At 34.9% G+C, this 14,533-nt stretch overlaps 1 protein-coding gene across 2 annotated transcripts in view; it reads left to right on the top strand.

The window, feature by feature from the left end:
- Positions 1-13,995, top strand: part of ATP6V1C1 (ATPase H+ transporting V1 subunit C1) — a 64,258-nt gene extending 50,263 nt beyond the window's left edge. For both annotated transcript variants that reach the window (XM_069081162.1, XM_069081163.1), the window contains exons 11-13: positions 2,519-2,616; positions 4,153-4,279; positions 13,362-13,995. In XM_069081162.1, coding sequence (XP_068937263.1) covers positions 2,519-2,616; positions 4,153-4,279; positions 13,362-13,457 — 321 coding nt within the window. In that variant the 3' untranslated portion in view covers positions 13,458-13,995. The remainder of the gene's footprint in view (positions 1-2,518; positions 2,617-4,152; positions 4,280-13,361) is intronic.
- The last annotated feature ends 538 nt before the right edge of the window (positions 13,996-14,533 follow it).

Genomic DNA, 14,533 nt, shown 5'->3' with positions numbered 1-14,533 from the left:
GAGTGAAGTAGAAGAAGCCAGAAGAGAGAGGAAGGGGCAGGTTGTGAAGGACTTTAAAAAAACCACAGGCTTTTATGTTTGATCCTGGAGTTAATAGGGAGCCACTGTCTTTTATTGAGTTGGAGGGAGAGGGATTGATGTAGACATAGCCGTGCTTTAGAAAGATCACTTTGGTGGTGGTAGTACACTAGAGTTGGGAGAGACCTGGAGACTAACTAGATGGCCATTATAGGAGTCCCAGACATGAGGTGAGGAGGGCCAGTCTCAGGGTGGTGGGAGAAGAGAGAAGTAGCATGTCGAAGAAATACTACAAAGGTAGAAGTAATAGGACTGTATGCTAGTTACGTGTGGGGGCAAGAGAGTGAGGAGTCAAAGATGGACTACATTGCAAGACTGAGTTACTTGGAAAGGTGGTGGTGCCCTCAATAGCAATAGAACTTAGCAAGAGGGAAGCGTTTTGAGAGAGATAATGAGTTCAGTTTTGGACATGGTGAATTTTAAGTTGTCAACAGAACATACAGCCAGAATATCTAATAGGCAATAATGGCCACTGGTGAGGCAAGACTGGATCAGGAGAGAGGATAAGTAGGTCTGGAAATTGTGTGCCTGAGGAGAGATTACATATGTAGAAGGAGAACCTAGAGAGAACAATGTCATGAAAACCTAGAGACAAGGAAGTATCAAGGAGCAGAGGGTGATTGGCAGTGCTAGTTTGTGGAGAGGTCAAGAAAGATGAGAATTGAGAAAAAAAAAATCCTAAGGTCTAACCATTAAGAGGTCATTGGTGACTGTTGGGAACTGTTTAATGATGAGATCAGAAACCATATTATAGAGAATTTTAAAAAGAGTGAGAGGAGAAGAAGGGGAAGCACTTCTTGTAGGTAGCCTTCACAACAAGTACAACCGTGAAAGGCACCAGAGATACAGGGCAATTGCAGGCAGGGATGGTTGGATTAGTGAGGATTTTTTAGAGTGGGGGAGATGTGGGCATGTTGTTAGGCAGTGGGAAAAGCTGCCAGTATGTAGAGATGGAAGATCAGTGAGAGGAGAGATGATAGAGGGGGCAGTCCTTAGGAGAAGTTGGGATGGAATGGGATCAGTTGTGCAGGTTGAGGAGTTACCCTTAGCAAAGAGAAGGGTTTCCTCTTCCTGTGAGATGTAAGCCGAGGAAGGAGAGAGAAGAGGAGTTTTGGGCAATTAACCTTAATTTTTCCAGTGACATATGAGACAAGGTCCTCAGCTTGACAGGATAGGAGAAAGGGCCGCCATGGAAAGCTTGAAAAGGTTTGGAATAGTCATTTCCTTGGCGACTGGGATGGTGAATTGATTAGAGAGCTGTAACAGTAGATGAGACTGTGTAACATACATTGGTAGTAGACCCAGTCAGCAGTTGTGTGATTTTTCTCTGGCTCCATTCAGCAGCACATGGATAGAAGCCAAGGCAGCAAATGGGGGCAGTAATCCAAGGTTGGGACTGGGCAGGGCATGACCAGTGATAGGATAAAGAGGAAAGGGCCTGACTGGAGTGTAGAGGATGGTGTGAATGAACTGACTGACCAAGGGGCCAGTGCAGAAGGTGATCATTATTAGTGTACACTTAAAGTACTTTCCTAATATTAATAATAAATAAATAAAATTACATTGCTTGTATTTGGTGGGAGTATTAGGTACATTATTTAAAGTGTATCCCAAAATATGGCCATTAGTCAGACTTTATAATACATTATAATAATTGTGGGTTTTATTGCCTGAGTTTACTTGAAAGAATCTTTCATTTTCATTTCAGAAAGGGGCTTAAGATTATTCCACTAATTTTTCAGATGAAGGACCTCAAGCTCAAAGAGTTGCCTATCTTATCCAAAGTCACACAGTTAGCTCCTTCTCACTATTCATAAGAAGTTGTATAACTTGAGTTAATTTTATAAATGTATTAGGGGAACTCAATATTTAGAGGAACCTTCAGGTATTTCTTTTCCTGTTTTTAACAATCATCCATATTACCCACTTAGTACAGTTTAATTTTTATACTTTGGGTCATAAGGTGAGATACACCTGTATTCGGTATCATATTTAGATTTCAATTCAGTAAACACTTGTTACATACCTACTGTATACCAAACATTATAGTAGGAATGCAAGGAAACAACAACAAAATGAGATGTGATTCCGCTCCTTAAGCTTATCTTTTGTATAATTGTAGTATAAATTATATAATGACATTAACAAAATAAAAAATGTGTTGAACGTTTAGTGGAATAAGACATTAAATTGCAGTCCTTTCTCATTGTGAATCGATTTCCATATGTTAATATCTATTCTCAAGTTACAGAGTGGTAACTAACATTTCAGTCTTTGCTTCAGATCAGAATGTCAGATAATGATAACATCTTTAGAAATCTTGCTAAATGGGTAATGTAAATGTTTCTATGGGTTCTAGATAAGTAGCCTTTGTTTTATAAACGTTTGGTCTTATTAATTACCGTTTTCAAGATTAAATGACAGATTGTTCTTTCTGTAGGGACCACTAGTTCGGTGGCTGAAAGTGAATTTCAGTGAAGCTTTCATAGCATGGATTCATGTGAAAGCATTAAGAGTTTTTGTTGAGTCTGTTTTAAGGTAAAGCATCTTAGTTGTTTAACAAGTCTGGCTCGTACTTTGGAACTGTAATATTAGGGGTGGGAGGTATAGAGGCAGTGAGTAAACATTCTAGCATGCTTAAATATTATGTAAAGGATTTGGATATGCCAGAAGTCATAATGGAAGTGAAATGTACTTCAGTGAAAAAGTCTCACACTGACAAGGTAGAGATAGTAGTTCTCTGACACTCCTTCAAGATAGAGGCCTAAATATACTTGCTTATTTGTTTGGCTTGTGACGTTTGATCTTGAAAGATCAAAAAAGATCTTTTTGTGGGATAAAGGACTAAGTTCTAAAATTTTAAAGATAAAACTAGATCATAAAATATTAAACATTTTCTGATTCTGAGGAAAATAATTAGACAATGAAAGCATTCTCCCATTTTCTTGTGGTGTGTGTTTGTGGCACAAGTACAAATAAATCAAAGACTTATTCATATTTCCTATTAGAGTTCAGTTATAGTATTTTTTCTATACCTCAAGCTTGAGATCTATATTAAATTTTGTTAATATTAGAAACATTTTAACTATTTCCCAAGTATTCTCACTGTTCTTACTAGTAATTATCTAGAATATGAGAATAGATGCAGTCTCATGTTCATCCTCAAAAAGGCATTTATTAAACAGCAGCTAGGTAGCACAATGGTTAGAATTATGGAACAGGAGTCAGGAACATGGAATCCAAGTCTGGCCTCAGAAACTTAAAATCTCTGGTGACTCTGGACAAGTCAGATGCCTCAGTTTCCTCATCTGTAAAATGGGGATAATAGTAGCACCTATCTTCCGAGGTTGTTATTGAGGATACATTGAGATAATATATATTAAAAACTTTGCAAACCTTCAGCTTTATATAATGCTTTCAAGTAATACATAAATTCTAGTTGTCATCACTACTGTTATTATTGTTGTTAAATACTATAATCTCCTGGGGAAGCACACAGTTTATTTAAAACATTGAATTATGCTTTTTTTTTTTTTTAAAGCAATCGGGATTAAGTAACTCAAGGTTACATGGCCAGTTATTTTTGGGTGTGGTGCTAAGTATCTGAGCCTGGATTTGATCCCCAGGTCATCTCGACACTGGAGCCGGTGCCCTTACTCGCTGAGCCACCTGGCCGCCCCTAAGCAATTGGGGCTAAGTAATTTGCTCAAGGTTACATGGCCAGGTGTTTCTGGGTGGGTGCTAAGTATCTGAGCCCGGATTCGATCCCCAGGTCATCCCGACACTGGAGCCGGTGCTCTTACTTGCTGTGCTACCTGGCTGCCCCGAATTATGCTTTAAGTAATATTAAGCTGAACCTCATCTCTGAGAGAGAATATCGGCTTTCTAAAGGGCAGTGAGAGCCAAATTGAGCTTATATTCACATGTATTTGTTGCTTATTTGAAAATGCTCTTTTTAATGAAATGTATTTCCTTACTCTCAGAGATAAAAGTGTATTGCAGTCTCAGGGCATGCATTTTCTTAATACCACCAACTGTTTATAAAATTTACCTTTTTTTTTTAAAATAACTCAGATATGGATTGCCAGTGAACTTCCAGGCGATGCTACTTCAACCTAATAAGAAAACCATGAAGAAACTGAGAGAAGTATTGTATGACTTATACAAACACCTGGACAGTAGTGCGGCAGCCATTATTGATGTAAGTATGTTTATGGCCTATCATATTAAGAATATATTTTATCAAAATCGTATCATGATTCTCAGATAAGCATTTAACATGTATCTTAAAGAAGGAAGAAAATAGAATGATTGAAAAGCAGTAGTAAATGTAGCTAGTCCCTTAAAAGCCCTTAATTTGTTCTCATACAGAAATTACACATGTCCAATTTAATTTTGTTCATTGTTATAAATTTAAAATTTCTTGAAATTAACATGTTAAAGTTACTCTCCTTAGCCTGAACTTATTAAGCAATTATTTTATAAAACCCTTTAAAGCTATTTTGCCATGAACCAATATTACAATAAAATTATTTCTTTTTCCAATCTTGTATGTATTTAATGCATTGTACATCAAAATATTATAGAACTTTAAGGAATCTGCTAAAAAGTCATGTTCTTTAGGTCTCTGTGCATTTTTTTAAATAACTGTACAATCATACATGCATTATATTCTGAAATTTACTTTAAATTTATTTTATTGCTGTCTTAAACTTTTCTGCAGTAAACTGTTTTTATAGTTAGGCTCCATTGCCCATCTTAGCACAGGCTGTTCTCAGGGCCGTGAAACTTCTCCTGTATCTCTACTTCTTAGAATCCTTAGCTTTCTTTAGAGCTTTCTTCAGTTATCAACTCTTGTAGTAGACTTTTCCTGATCTTCCTCATGCTCTCTCCTCAAATCATCTTGTATTTACTTAGCTGTTTAGTTGTGTCATCCACTGACATGTAAGCCAGTGGCTGTTTCTCTTTTTTTGTGTGTTCATATCTCTAGTGCCTTCTATGTAATAGGTACTTAATTACTTGTTGAATTGAATTATTTTTTTTGCATGCTGGCTCTAAATTGGTGGCTTTTTCTTATTTTACTAAGGTAGTAAAATACCCTGCTTTACAGTCTGCAAGTTGGCATGCTATCTGTAGTCTCATGGGGTAAAAATCAACTATTATGCATTGCATGTTAGATTTTGTCACTGTTATGCTTAGAAATTTTTATAGCAGCATACATAGTACTTTGACCTCTAAAGAGATTATTAAAGTTGATCTAGGTGTTCAAGGCCTAAGGTAGGACTTATAACACCATGTCATGGAGATTCTTATACCAAGTTGATGTGGTATTTCAGAGAGAATTATTAGTAAGAGGTAGTAATGAAGTACCTTCATTGTTTTTCAGTAGTATTAAAAACAATTTACATCTATATAACACTTTTTACTCATAGCATTTCTGAGAAGTAGCTACTGCAGATATGGGAAATTTGGTCTCTGAGAGGTTGTATACATTTCTCAGGATCATACAGTATATGTCTAAAGGGAAAAATTCAGATGAAGGTTTTTCTGACTCCAAATTTTGTGCTCTTGATATCTTGCCTCCCAAATGGGTGTTTTATACAAACAATAGTTTCTTATTATTTGCTGAAGTGTTAGCAACCTTCAAGGATGCTTGTAAGTTTGAATAATATTGTCTGCCTAAAGTGTAGATATTTTGAGTAAATCACCTTTCTTGAGAAAGAATCTTTGTGGTATAAAAAAGTTAATATCTGGTTTTATCAGCCAGAAGGCATTTCCTTTCCTGAGATTTCCACTTGAAGTAAAGATTAGGTTTTGCTTAACCATCTCAAAAGAAAGAATTCAGAAATTACAGTCTTTAAGCTCCACTCTGTTTAATGTTTGTTGCTAAATTGATGCTCAGTCAAAAACAGGCCAAAGTCTAAAGTAATCTGAAATAGTATTTTACTTTTTTTAAATAATATTTTTTCCCTCAGTTACATATAAAAACAGTTTTTAATGTTCACTTTTTATAATTTTTGAGTTACAGTTTTTCTCTCTTTTCTCTCCCCCTCCTTTAGAAGGCAAGTACTTTGATATAGAGTATATATGTGAAATCGTGCAAAACATATTTACATATTAACCCATGTTGCAAAAGAGAGCATAGACAAAACCCTAGAAAAGTAAAGAAAGTTTAAAAAAAGCTTGCTTCAATCTGCATTCGGATTCCATCATTTCTTTCTCTGCAGGTGGATGCATTTTTCACCATTAAGTTCTTTGGAATTTTACTGTATCATTGTATTGATCAGAATAGCTAAATAATTTACAGTTGATCATTGCACAGTATTGTTGTTACTGTCTACAGTTGTCTCCTGGCTTTACTCACTTCACTTTGTATCAGTTCATAGAAGTCCTCCCAAGTTTTTCCGAAACCATCCTGTTCATCATTTCTTAAAACACAACAGTATTCCATCACAATCATATACCACAACTTGTTCAACCATTCCTCAATTGATGGGCATCCCTTCAATTTCCAGTTCTTTGTCATCATAAAGAGAGCTGCTATAAATATTTTTGTACATAAAGAACCTTTTCCTTTTTCTTTTTTTAAAGAGTATTTTGTATTTTATTTACCCCCAATTACATGTAAAAACAGTTTCAACATTCGTTTTTAAAATTGAGTTCCAAATTCTCTCCCTCCCTCCCCACCTCATTAAGGAAAGCAGTTTGATATAAGTACACGTGTAGCCTTTCAAAACATTTTCATATTAGTCATGATGTAAAAGAAAACATCAGTTCTTTCTCTGGGTATGGATAGCATTTTTCATCATAAGTCCTTCATAGTTGTCTTAGATCATTGTATTACTGAGAATAGCTAAGGTTTTCACAGTTGATCATCCTATAATATTGCTGTTATTGTGTACAGTGTTCTCCTGGTTCTGCTCCTTTCATTTTGCATCAGTTCATGTAAGTCTTTTCAGGTTTTTCTGAGCATCTTACTCGTCATTTCTTATAGCACAAGAGTATTCCATCACCATCCTATATCACAATTTTTTTAGCCATTCCCCAATTGATAGACATCCCCTCAATTTCCAGTTCTTTGCCACCAGAAAAGAACTGATATAAATTTGTACATATAGGTTCTCTTCCTTTTTGTTTTTTTTTCTCTTTTGGGATACAGATCTAGTAGTTGTGTTGTTACGTCAAAGGGTGTGCAAGGTTTTATAGGCCACTGGATGTAGTTCCAAATTGCTCTACATAATGTTTGAATCAGTTCACAATTTACCAACAGTACATTAGTGTCTCAGTTTTCTCACATTTCCTCCAACATTTGTCATTTTCTTTTTCCAACCTGTTAGTACTACAGAATCGTTTTAATTTGCATTTGTCCAATCAGTAGTGATTTAGAGCATTTTTTCATATGTCTGTAGATAGCTTTGATTACTTTGTCTGAAAACTGGCTTCATATTTTTTGATCATTTATCAATTGGAGAATGACTCCTATTTTTATAATTTGACTCATTTCTCTACATACTTGAGAAATGAGAACTTTAACAGAGAAACTTGCTTCAAAAAATTTTTCAGTTATGATTGCTGACTGTATGTCCCTCCATTCTATTTCCCCCGTCTTTATTCTATTCTCTCTCTCCCTATTCTTCCTTAAAAGTGTTTTGTTTTTAACTAATACCTCCCCCAATCTATGCTTCCTTCTATGAGCACCCTCCCCCTTCTCATTTCCCCTTCCCATCTCACTTTCCTATAGGGTAAGATAGATTTCTATATGAGTATGTATGCTATTCCTTCTTTGAACCAGTTCTTATGAGAGTAAGGTTCACATGCTCCACTTTCTTCCTACTGTAAAAGCTCTTTCTTGCATCTTTTATGTGAAATAATTTTCCTCGTTCTACCCCTCCCTTTCCCTTTCTCTTTCTCACTCCATAGTTTTATTTTTTTATATAATCCTATCATATTCAACTCACTCCTGTGCCTTCTATCTAGATATATTCCTGCTAACTGCCCTAATAATGAGAAAGTTATTATGAGTTATAAGTATCATCTTCTCATGTAGGAATATAAACAGTTAAACCTTATTAAGTCCTTTATGATTTCCATTTTCTATTTACCTTTTTATGCTTCTCTTGAGTCTTGTATTTGAAAGTCACGTTTTTGGGGGTGGCTAGGTGGTGCAGTGAATAGAGCAGCAGCCCTGGAGTCAAGAGGACCTGAGTTCAAATGTGGCCTCAGACACTTAACATGTTCTAGCTGTGTGACCTTGGTCAAGTCACTTAACCCCAACTGCCCTGCATTCCCCCTCCAAAAAAGCAAAAAAAAAAAAAAAAGGTCACATTTTCTATTCAGCTCTGGTCTTTTCATCAGGAATATGTGAAAGTCCTCTATTCCATCCCACCCCAGCCCCCAAAGGATTATACTGTTTTGCTGGATAGGTGATTCTTGATTTCAATACTAGCTCTTTTGCTCTCTGGAATATTATATTCCAAGCCCTCATATCCTTTAATACAGAAAGTGATAAATCTTGTATTGTCCTGTGACTCCACAATACTTCTGTTGTTTCATTCTGGCTGCTTACAGTGTTCTCTCCTTGACCTGGGAGCTCAGGAGTTTGACTGTAATATTCCTGGGATCTCTTTCAGGAAGGAGTGATAAAAATGGATTCTTTCAATGTCTGTTTTGCCCTTTGGTTATAGAATATCAGGTCAGTTTTCCTTGACAATTTCTTGAAAGATGATATTTAGGCTCTCTTTTTTGATCATGGCTTTTAGGAAATCCAATAATTTTTAAATTATCTCTCTTATTTTTCATGTTAGTTTTTTTCAATGAGATATTTCACATTATCTTCTATTTTTTCGTTCTTTTGGTTTTATTGTTTCTTTTTAATGTTTTAGTCTTTTTGCAGAGGGGAAGGCAGAGCAATGGGGATTAAGTGACTTGCCCAAGGTCATAAAGCTAGTAAGAGTTAAGTGTCTGAGGTCAAATTTGAACTCAGATCCTCCTGACTCCAGGGCTAGTGCTCTACTCACTGTGCCACCTACCTGCCTGGTTTTATTGTTTCTTGATTTCCTAAAGAGTCATTAGCTTCCAGTTGCTCAATTCTAATTTTTAAGGAATTATCTTCTTCAATGAACTTTTGTGCTTCCTTTTTCATTTGTCTACTTCTACTTTTTAAGGAGCTCTTCTCTTCAGTGAAATTTTGTATATCCTTTTTCATTTGACCAATTCAGCTTTTCAAGGCATTCCTTTCGTTGGATTTTTATATGTTTTTTTTACCATTTGACCTATTCTGTTTTTTAAGGTCATTTTCAGTATTTTTGGTGCCACTTTTACCAAGCTGTTGACTTTTTTTACATTATTTTTTTCTTACATTTTCTTGATTTTCTTACATTACTCTCACTTCTTTTCCCAATTTTTTCTCTACCTCTCTCATTTTATTTATTTTTTGCTTTTTGGAGGGCAGTTGGGGGTAAGTGACTTGCCCAAGGTCACACGGCTAGTTTTTTTGTGTGTGTTAAGTGTCTGAGGCTAGATTTGAATTCAGGTTCTCTTGACTCCAGGGCCAGGGCTCTATTCACTGTGCCACTTAGCTGCTCCTCTGACTTGATTTTTAAAATTCTTTTTGACCCCTTCCATGGCCTGGGGCCATGTTAGTATTTCAATTTTCCCACATCTCCTCCAACATTTACCATTTTCCTTTTCTATCATATTAGCCAATCTGATAGGTGTGAAGTAGTACCTCAAAGTTGTTTTAATTTGCATTTCTCTAATCAATAGTGATTTAGAGGATTTTTTCATAAAACTCTAGATAGCTTTGATTTCTTCATCCCAAAACTGCTTGTTCATATCCTTTGATCATTTAAGAATTGGGGAATGACTTTTATTCTTAGAAATTTGACTCAATTCTTTATATATTTGAGAAATGAGGCCTTTGTCAGAGAAACCTATTGTAAAATTTTCACCCAATTATCTGCTTTCCTCCTAGTCTTGACTGCCTTGGTTTTGCTTGTGCAAAAACTTTTTAATTTAATGTAATCAAAATGATCCATTTTACATCCTGTAGTGCTCTCTGTCTTTTGTTTGGTCATAAAATTCTTCTCTTATCCATAGATCTGACAGGTAAAGTATTCTATAATCTCTTAATTTGCTTATGATATCTTTTATTTCTAAATCATGTGCCCATTTTGATCTTATCTTGGTATATACTCTGTGAGATGTTCATCAGTACTTAGTTTCCAACAGACTGCTTTTTAGTTTTCCCAGCAATTTTTGTCAGATAGTTTTTTTCCCCAAAACTTGATTTTTTGGATTTATCAAACACTAGATTATTATGGACACTTACTACTGCATATTGTGTACCTAATCCATTCCACTGATCCACCATTCTATTTCTTAGCCAATACCAAATTGTTTTGATAATTACTGCTTTCTCATACAATTTGAGATGTGGTACTGGTAGGCTGCCTTCCTTCACATTTTTTTTTCTATTGATTCGCTTAATAGTCTTGATATTTTTGATATGGTATTTCTTTTTTTTAATTTTTTCAAAATTAATTTTGAACTTAAATACAAAAAGACCAAAAACAAAGGGAACATTTCCTATTTTTTTCCCCCTCCTCACTCTGTACTAGAGAAGGCTACCATTAGACACAGATATATAAAACCATAATATACATATTATACATCTTCCTTCATAGGTCCTTTGTAGTTTAGTATTTATAATACTCAAAATGAATTAGTCATTCATAGTTGTTCTTAGGACTATTTCTGTTACTGTGTACAGTGTTCTTGGTTCTGCTCATTTTACTCTTCATTATTTCATGCAAGTCTTTCCATGTTTTTCTAAAAGCAACGAGCTCATTATTTTTTATAGCACAATAGACCTTTTGTTTTTCCAAATTAATTTTATTTATTTTTTCTAGGTGTATAAAACACTTTTTGCTAGCTTATTATGACACTTAATAAGTAAATCAATTAAGTAGAATTGTCATTTTTATTATATTGGCTTGGTCTACCCATGAACAATTAATATTTCTCCAGTTGGTTAGATCTGACTTTATTCATGTGAAAAGTGTTTTGTAATTGTGTTCATATAGTTCCCGAGTTTTTCTTGGCAGGTAGACTCCCAAGCATTTTGCATTGTCTGTGGTTATTTTAATTGGAATTTTCTTTCTATTTCTTCCTGCTAGATTTTGTTGGTAATATATAGAAATGCTGATAATTTATGTGGGTTTATTTTATATCCTGCAACTTTGCTGAAGTTTTTAATTGTTTCAACTGGTTTTTTAATTGATTCTCTGAGATTTTTCATATATACCATCATATCATCTGCAAAGAATGATAGTTTCGTTTCCTCATTACCTATTCTAAAATTATCAGTTTCTTTTTCTTCTCCTTGCCATAGCTAGCTTTTCTAGTACAGGAATAGTATTTTTCTTTGAATGGAATTGTTGCTGATCCCTCAAGGTAGAAGTTAAGAACCAACTTTTCCAAAGACTTCTCACTAAAACAACCTATCCCTTGACTTCTATCTGAGGCTCCATCAGTTACCTGGTCACTTGCTCTATGGACCTTCCTGAGTAGAGTTGTGCAATGATAGAAAGAGTGCTTATAGTACCATCTCTCTTAGCTGAAGTTGGAACTGGAGCTTGTGAATCCTTTCAAGTAGATCTTGACTGTTGATTAAGGTCCAGTTGCCAGGTAAAATTCTGGTTACTAACAAGTTAGCAGAATGTTAAACCTTATTCTGTAGGATTCACTTTGTCTATTTAGAACAAGGAAATGAGGTCTTTAATCAGGCGAGTGTAAGCTTGCAGTAGTTTCATTCCCTATCTGTATCTAACAAGATATTGTCATTTATTTCTTAATCCCAGAATTATTTAGAAAAATGAATAAAGCTGTGATCACATCAAAGAAGCATTGTCAACATGTACTTCCTTCAGTAGTCCATTAAGTACTTAAGATGATTATTATTTTTATCAGAGACACTGGAAGTGGTATAGCATTCCTGTCAACTGGGTGCACATAGAATAATTTCACTTAAGTTCCCTCATTGCATTTACTGGAACTGAAAATTAAATGAATGCAAAAGTTTAGGTGCAAATCATTTTTTCAGACTAAGAATACTTATGATGCTTGCTGCCTTTTCATTCTATATTCCAAGTATTTCATCCTACTCCCTAAATGCTCCCATGATTTTTAATACTGAGTCCTCATGCTTAAAGATATATTGGCAACACTTCAAGAGCTGTTGTGTCGTGTTGAGCACATTAGGGTTTGTTGTCTTTAACTATAAAGTGCTTTATGTTGTTCTGCCCTGATTCAAGTATAATAAAGCCTTTATACTCTGTATACTGTTAAATTCTATCTTTTGCTGCTTAGCCTTTTGAAAAAACTAGTCATTATCTTGGTGTATGATCAGATGTTTATAGCCCCATGGTAAGTGCCGTAATTAAGAGAGTACAGTAGTGCAAATTTGTATAAAATTTGTGAATTGCAAAGAATAGGCAAATAAGCAGGGTTTTTTGTTCAGTTTACTGCCTGTTGTAGATTCTTTTATGATTCTCAGAAAACAAAACAGTATTGTGTCTGCAAGCCAGCATTTTTAAATGAACCATTTCCCCCTCTATTTTGAAAATCATACGAAAGGGAAAGATTTATGACCATCATATTCATTGCATAGAATTGGAATAGCCCTTAGAAATACATATTTCTTTTTTTAAAATTGAAACTAGTTGATTTTAGTTCTTTGTTTTCCCTTTTGGTGTTACTATGGTAGTACCTTAAACATTTCTGTTATGTTGATTGATAACTGTAGTTTTTCCTATTAGAAAAAAAGTCAACACATCATGGCCCTGTAGATTTGTCAGGGTGGGAACCTTCTTCCTCTAACTGCAAGTTTGCATCCCACTTATATCTTACAGTCTTAAGGGGTTGTATGAGGCTCAGAGATTTGCCCTTCATCACCCAGTTAGTATGTGTCAGAAGTGGGATTTGAATCCAGGTCTTTCTTTCTCACACTCAAATTCAACCTTCAATAGCTCTTACACCAAACTGTTTCTCTTAGAAGTAAATCAGAAAATTAAGTGCTGCATTATAGAATTGGACAAAATAGGTTACTTAAGTTTCTTATGCTACTTAAACATGCCAGCAGTGAAGATCTTATGGCATTCACATATAGTAAGTGAAGTCTTTATTGAAAGTAAAAATTGTATTTACAGAAGAAATACAAGAGAGTATTGTTATATTTCTATTTTTAAAAGTGTTAACTTTAATTTTTTTTAATTTGTCTATAGGCTCCCATGGACATTCCAGGCTTAAATCTCAGTCAACAGGAGTATTATCCCTATGTGTACTACAAGATTGATTGCAATCTATTGGAATTCAAGTAAAAATGGTCCCCAATACTGACAGTCCTACCCTAGTGTTGGTGGATATGAACAGAAATGAGGTTGAAGTATGCCGATACTTTTAACTCTCTATTAATCCAATGCTTGCTTCTTATTCCCTTTCCTTAGGTGAATTTTCCCATAGTGGTCCATCTCTTGATATTTTCTTTTCAAAGAAGAGTATATTGTATTGTTGCTTTTTATTGATCAGGTCTGTAAATGTGTACTGAAAAAAATCAGAGTTTATTTATAAACAGATTAGTATATTTAAAAAAAAGATTTTTCTTCATTGTTGTAGTGGTATGCCTTTAGTAAACTCATTACTGTTGTTCACAAAGACCTTGTTTATGAGGAAAAAGTGTAAACATTTGTAACATTTTGTTCCCTGTATTCAGTAGCTGTAACTGTTAAATGGTTATTGAATTGTGATGTAAAAAAAAAGTGACAATATTCAGGTATATGTATTCTGAATATTTCCAACAACAATCTATGAGCACTGTCAACACCCACAGGCGAGAATAAAATTACCTGTGCAAAGGTGTGTGGTGGTGTGCATAACTTCTCCAAACGTTGGTAGGAGAGTTCAGTAACTGGGATCACTGCTGACTAGCTGCTGCTGTACCACTTTGAGGTATTTGTTACATGCTGCAGGGGGCAAGCTGCCTTCTATTCAGTTTGTGTTTGCTTTCCACAGATGATCTTACTGTGCCAAATTTGCCTCCTAACACACAATGTGATGTTGGAGTTCATTTTTCAAAACATATGGGTGTTTATATCTGGTCACCAAACTTTTGGTATTCTTAAATGATTGAGAACTAGGTCTAATTTTGAATAAAGTCCAGCAAAACTATGTACCTTCAGTCAATTGAGTTATTTTCAAGTCATTAAAAAGCTTTGACTTTTTATTAGTTATAAAGGGATCCCTTTCCATTTTTTTTCCTGAAGCCTGATGACTGTATTGTCCTATAGAATATTGCACTAAGAGAAACAACATGGCTTAACATTCAGAAGAAACTTTTAAAAAATTTTAATGAACATTTTGTAAAGGAAAAGCCCTTCAAACTTAAACATTGAAAAGA

Source organism: Petaurus breviceps, unplaced genomic scaffold, assembly GCF_028583685.1.
Source record: "Petaurus breviceps papuanus isolate PSGF00001 unplaced genomic scaffold, PetGlider_PUasm1.0 98, whole genome shotgun sequence".
Taxonomy (NCBI): Eukaryota; Metazoa; Chordata; class Mammalia; order Diprotodontia; family Petauridae; genus Petaurus; species Petaurus breviceps.
The sequence above is the reverse complement of the archived record's forward strand: the minus strand, read 5'-3'. Positions and strand labels throughout refer to the sequence as shown.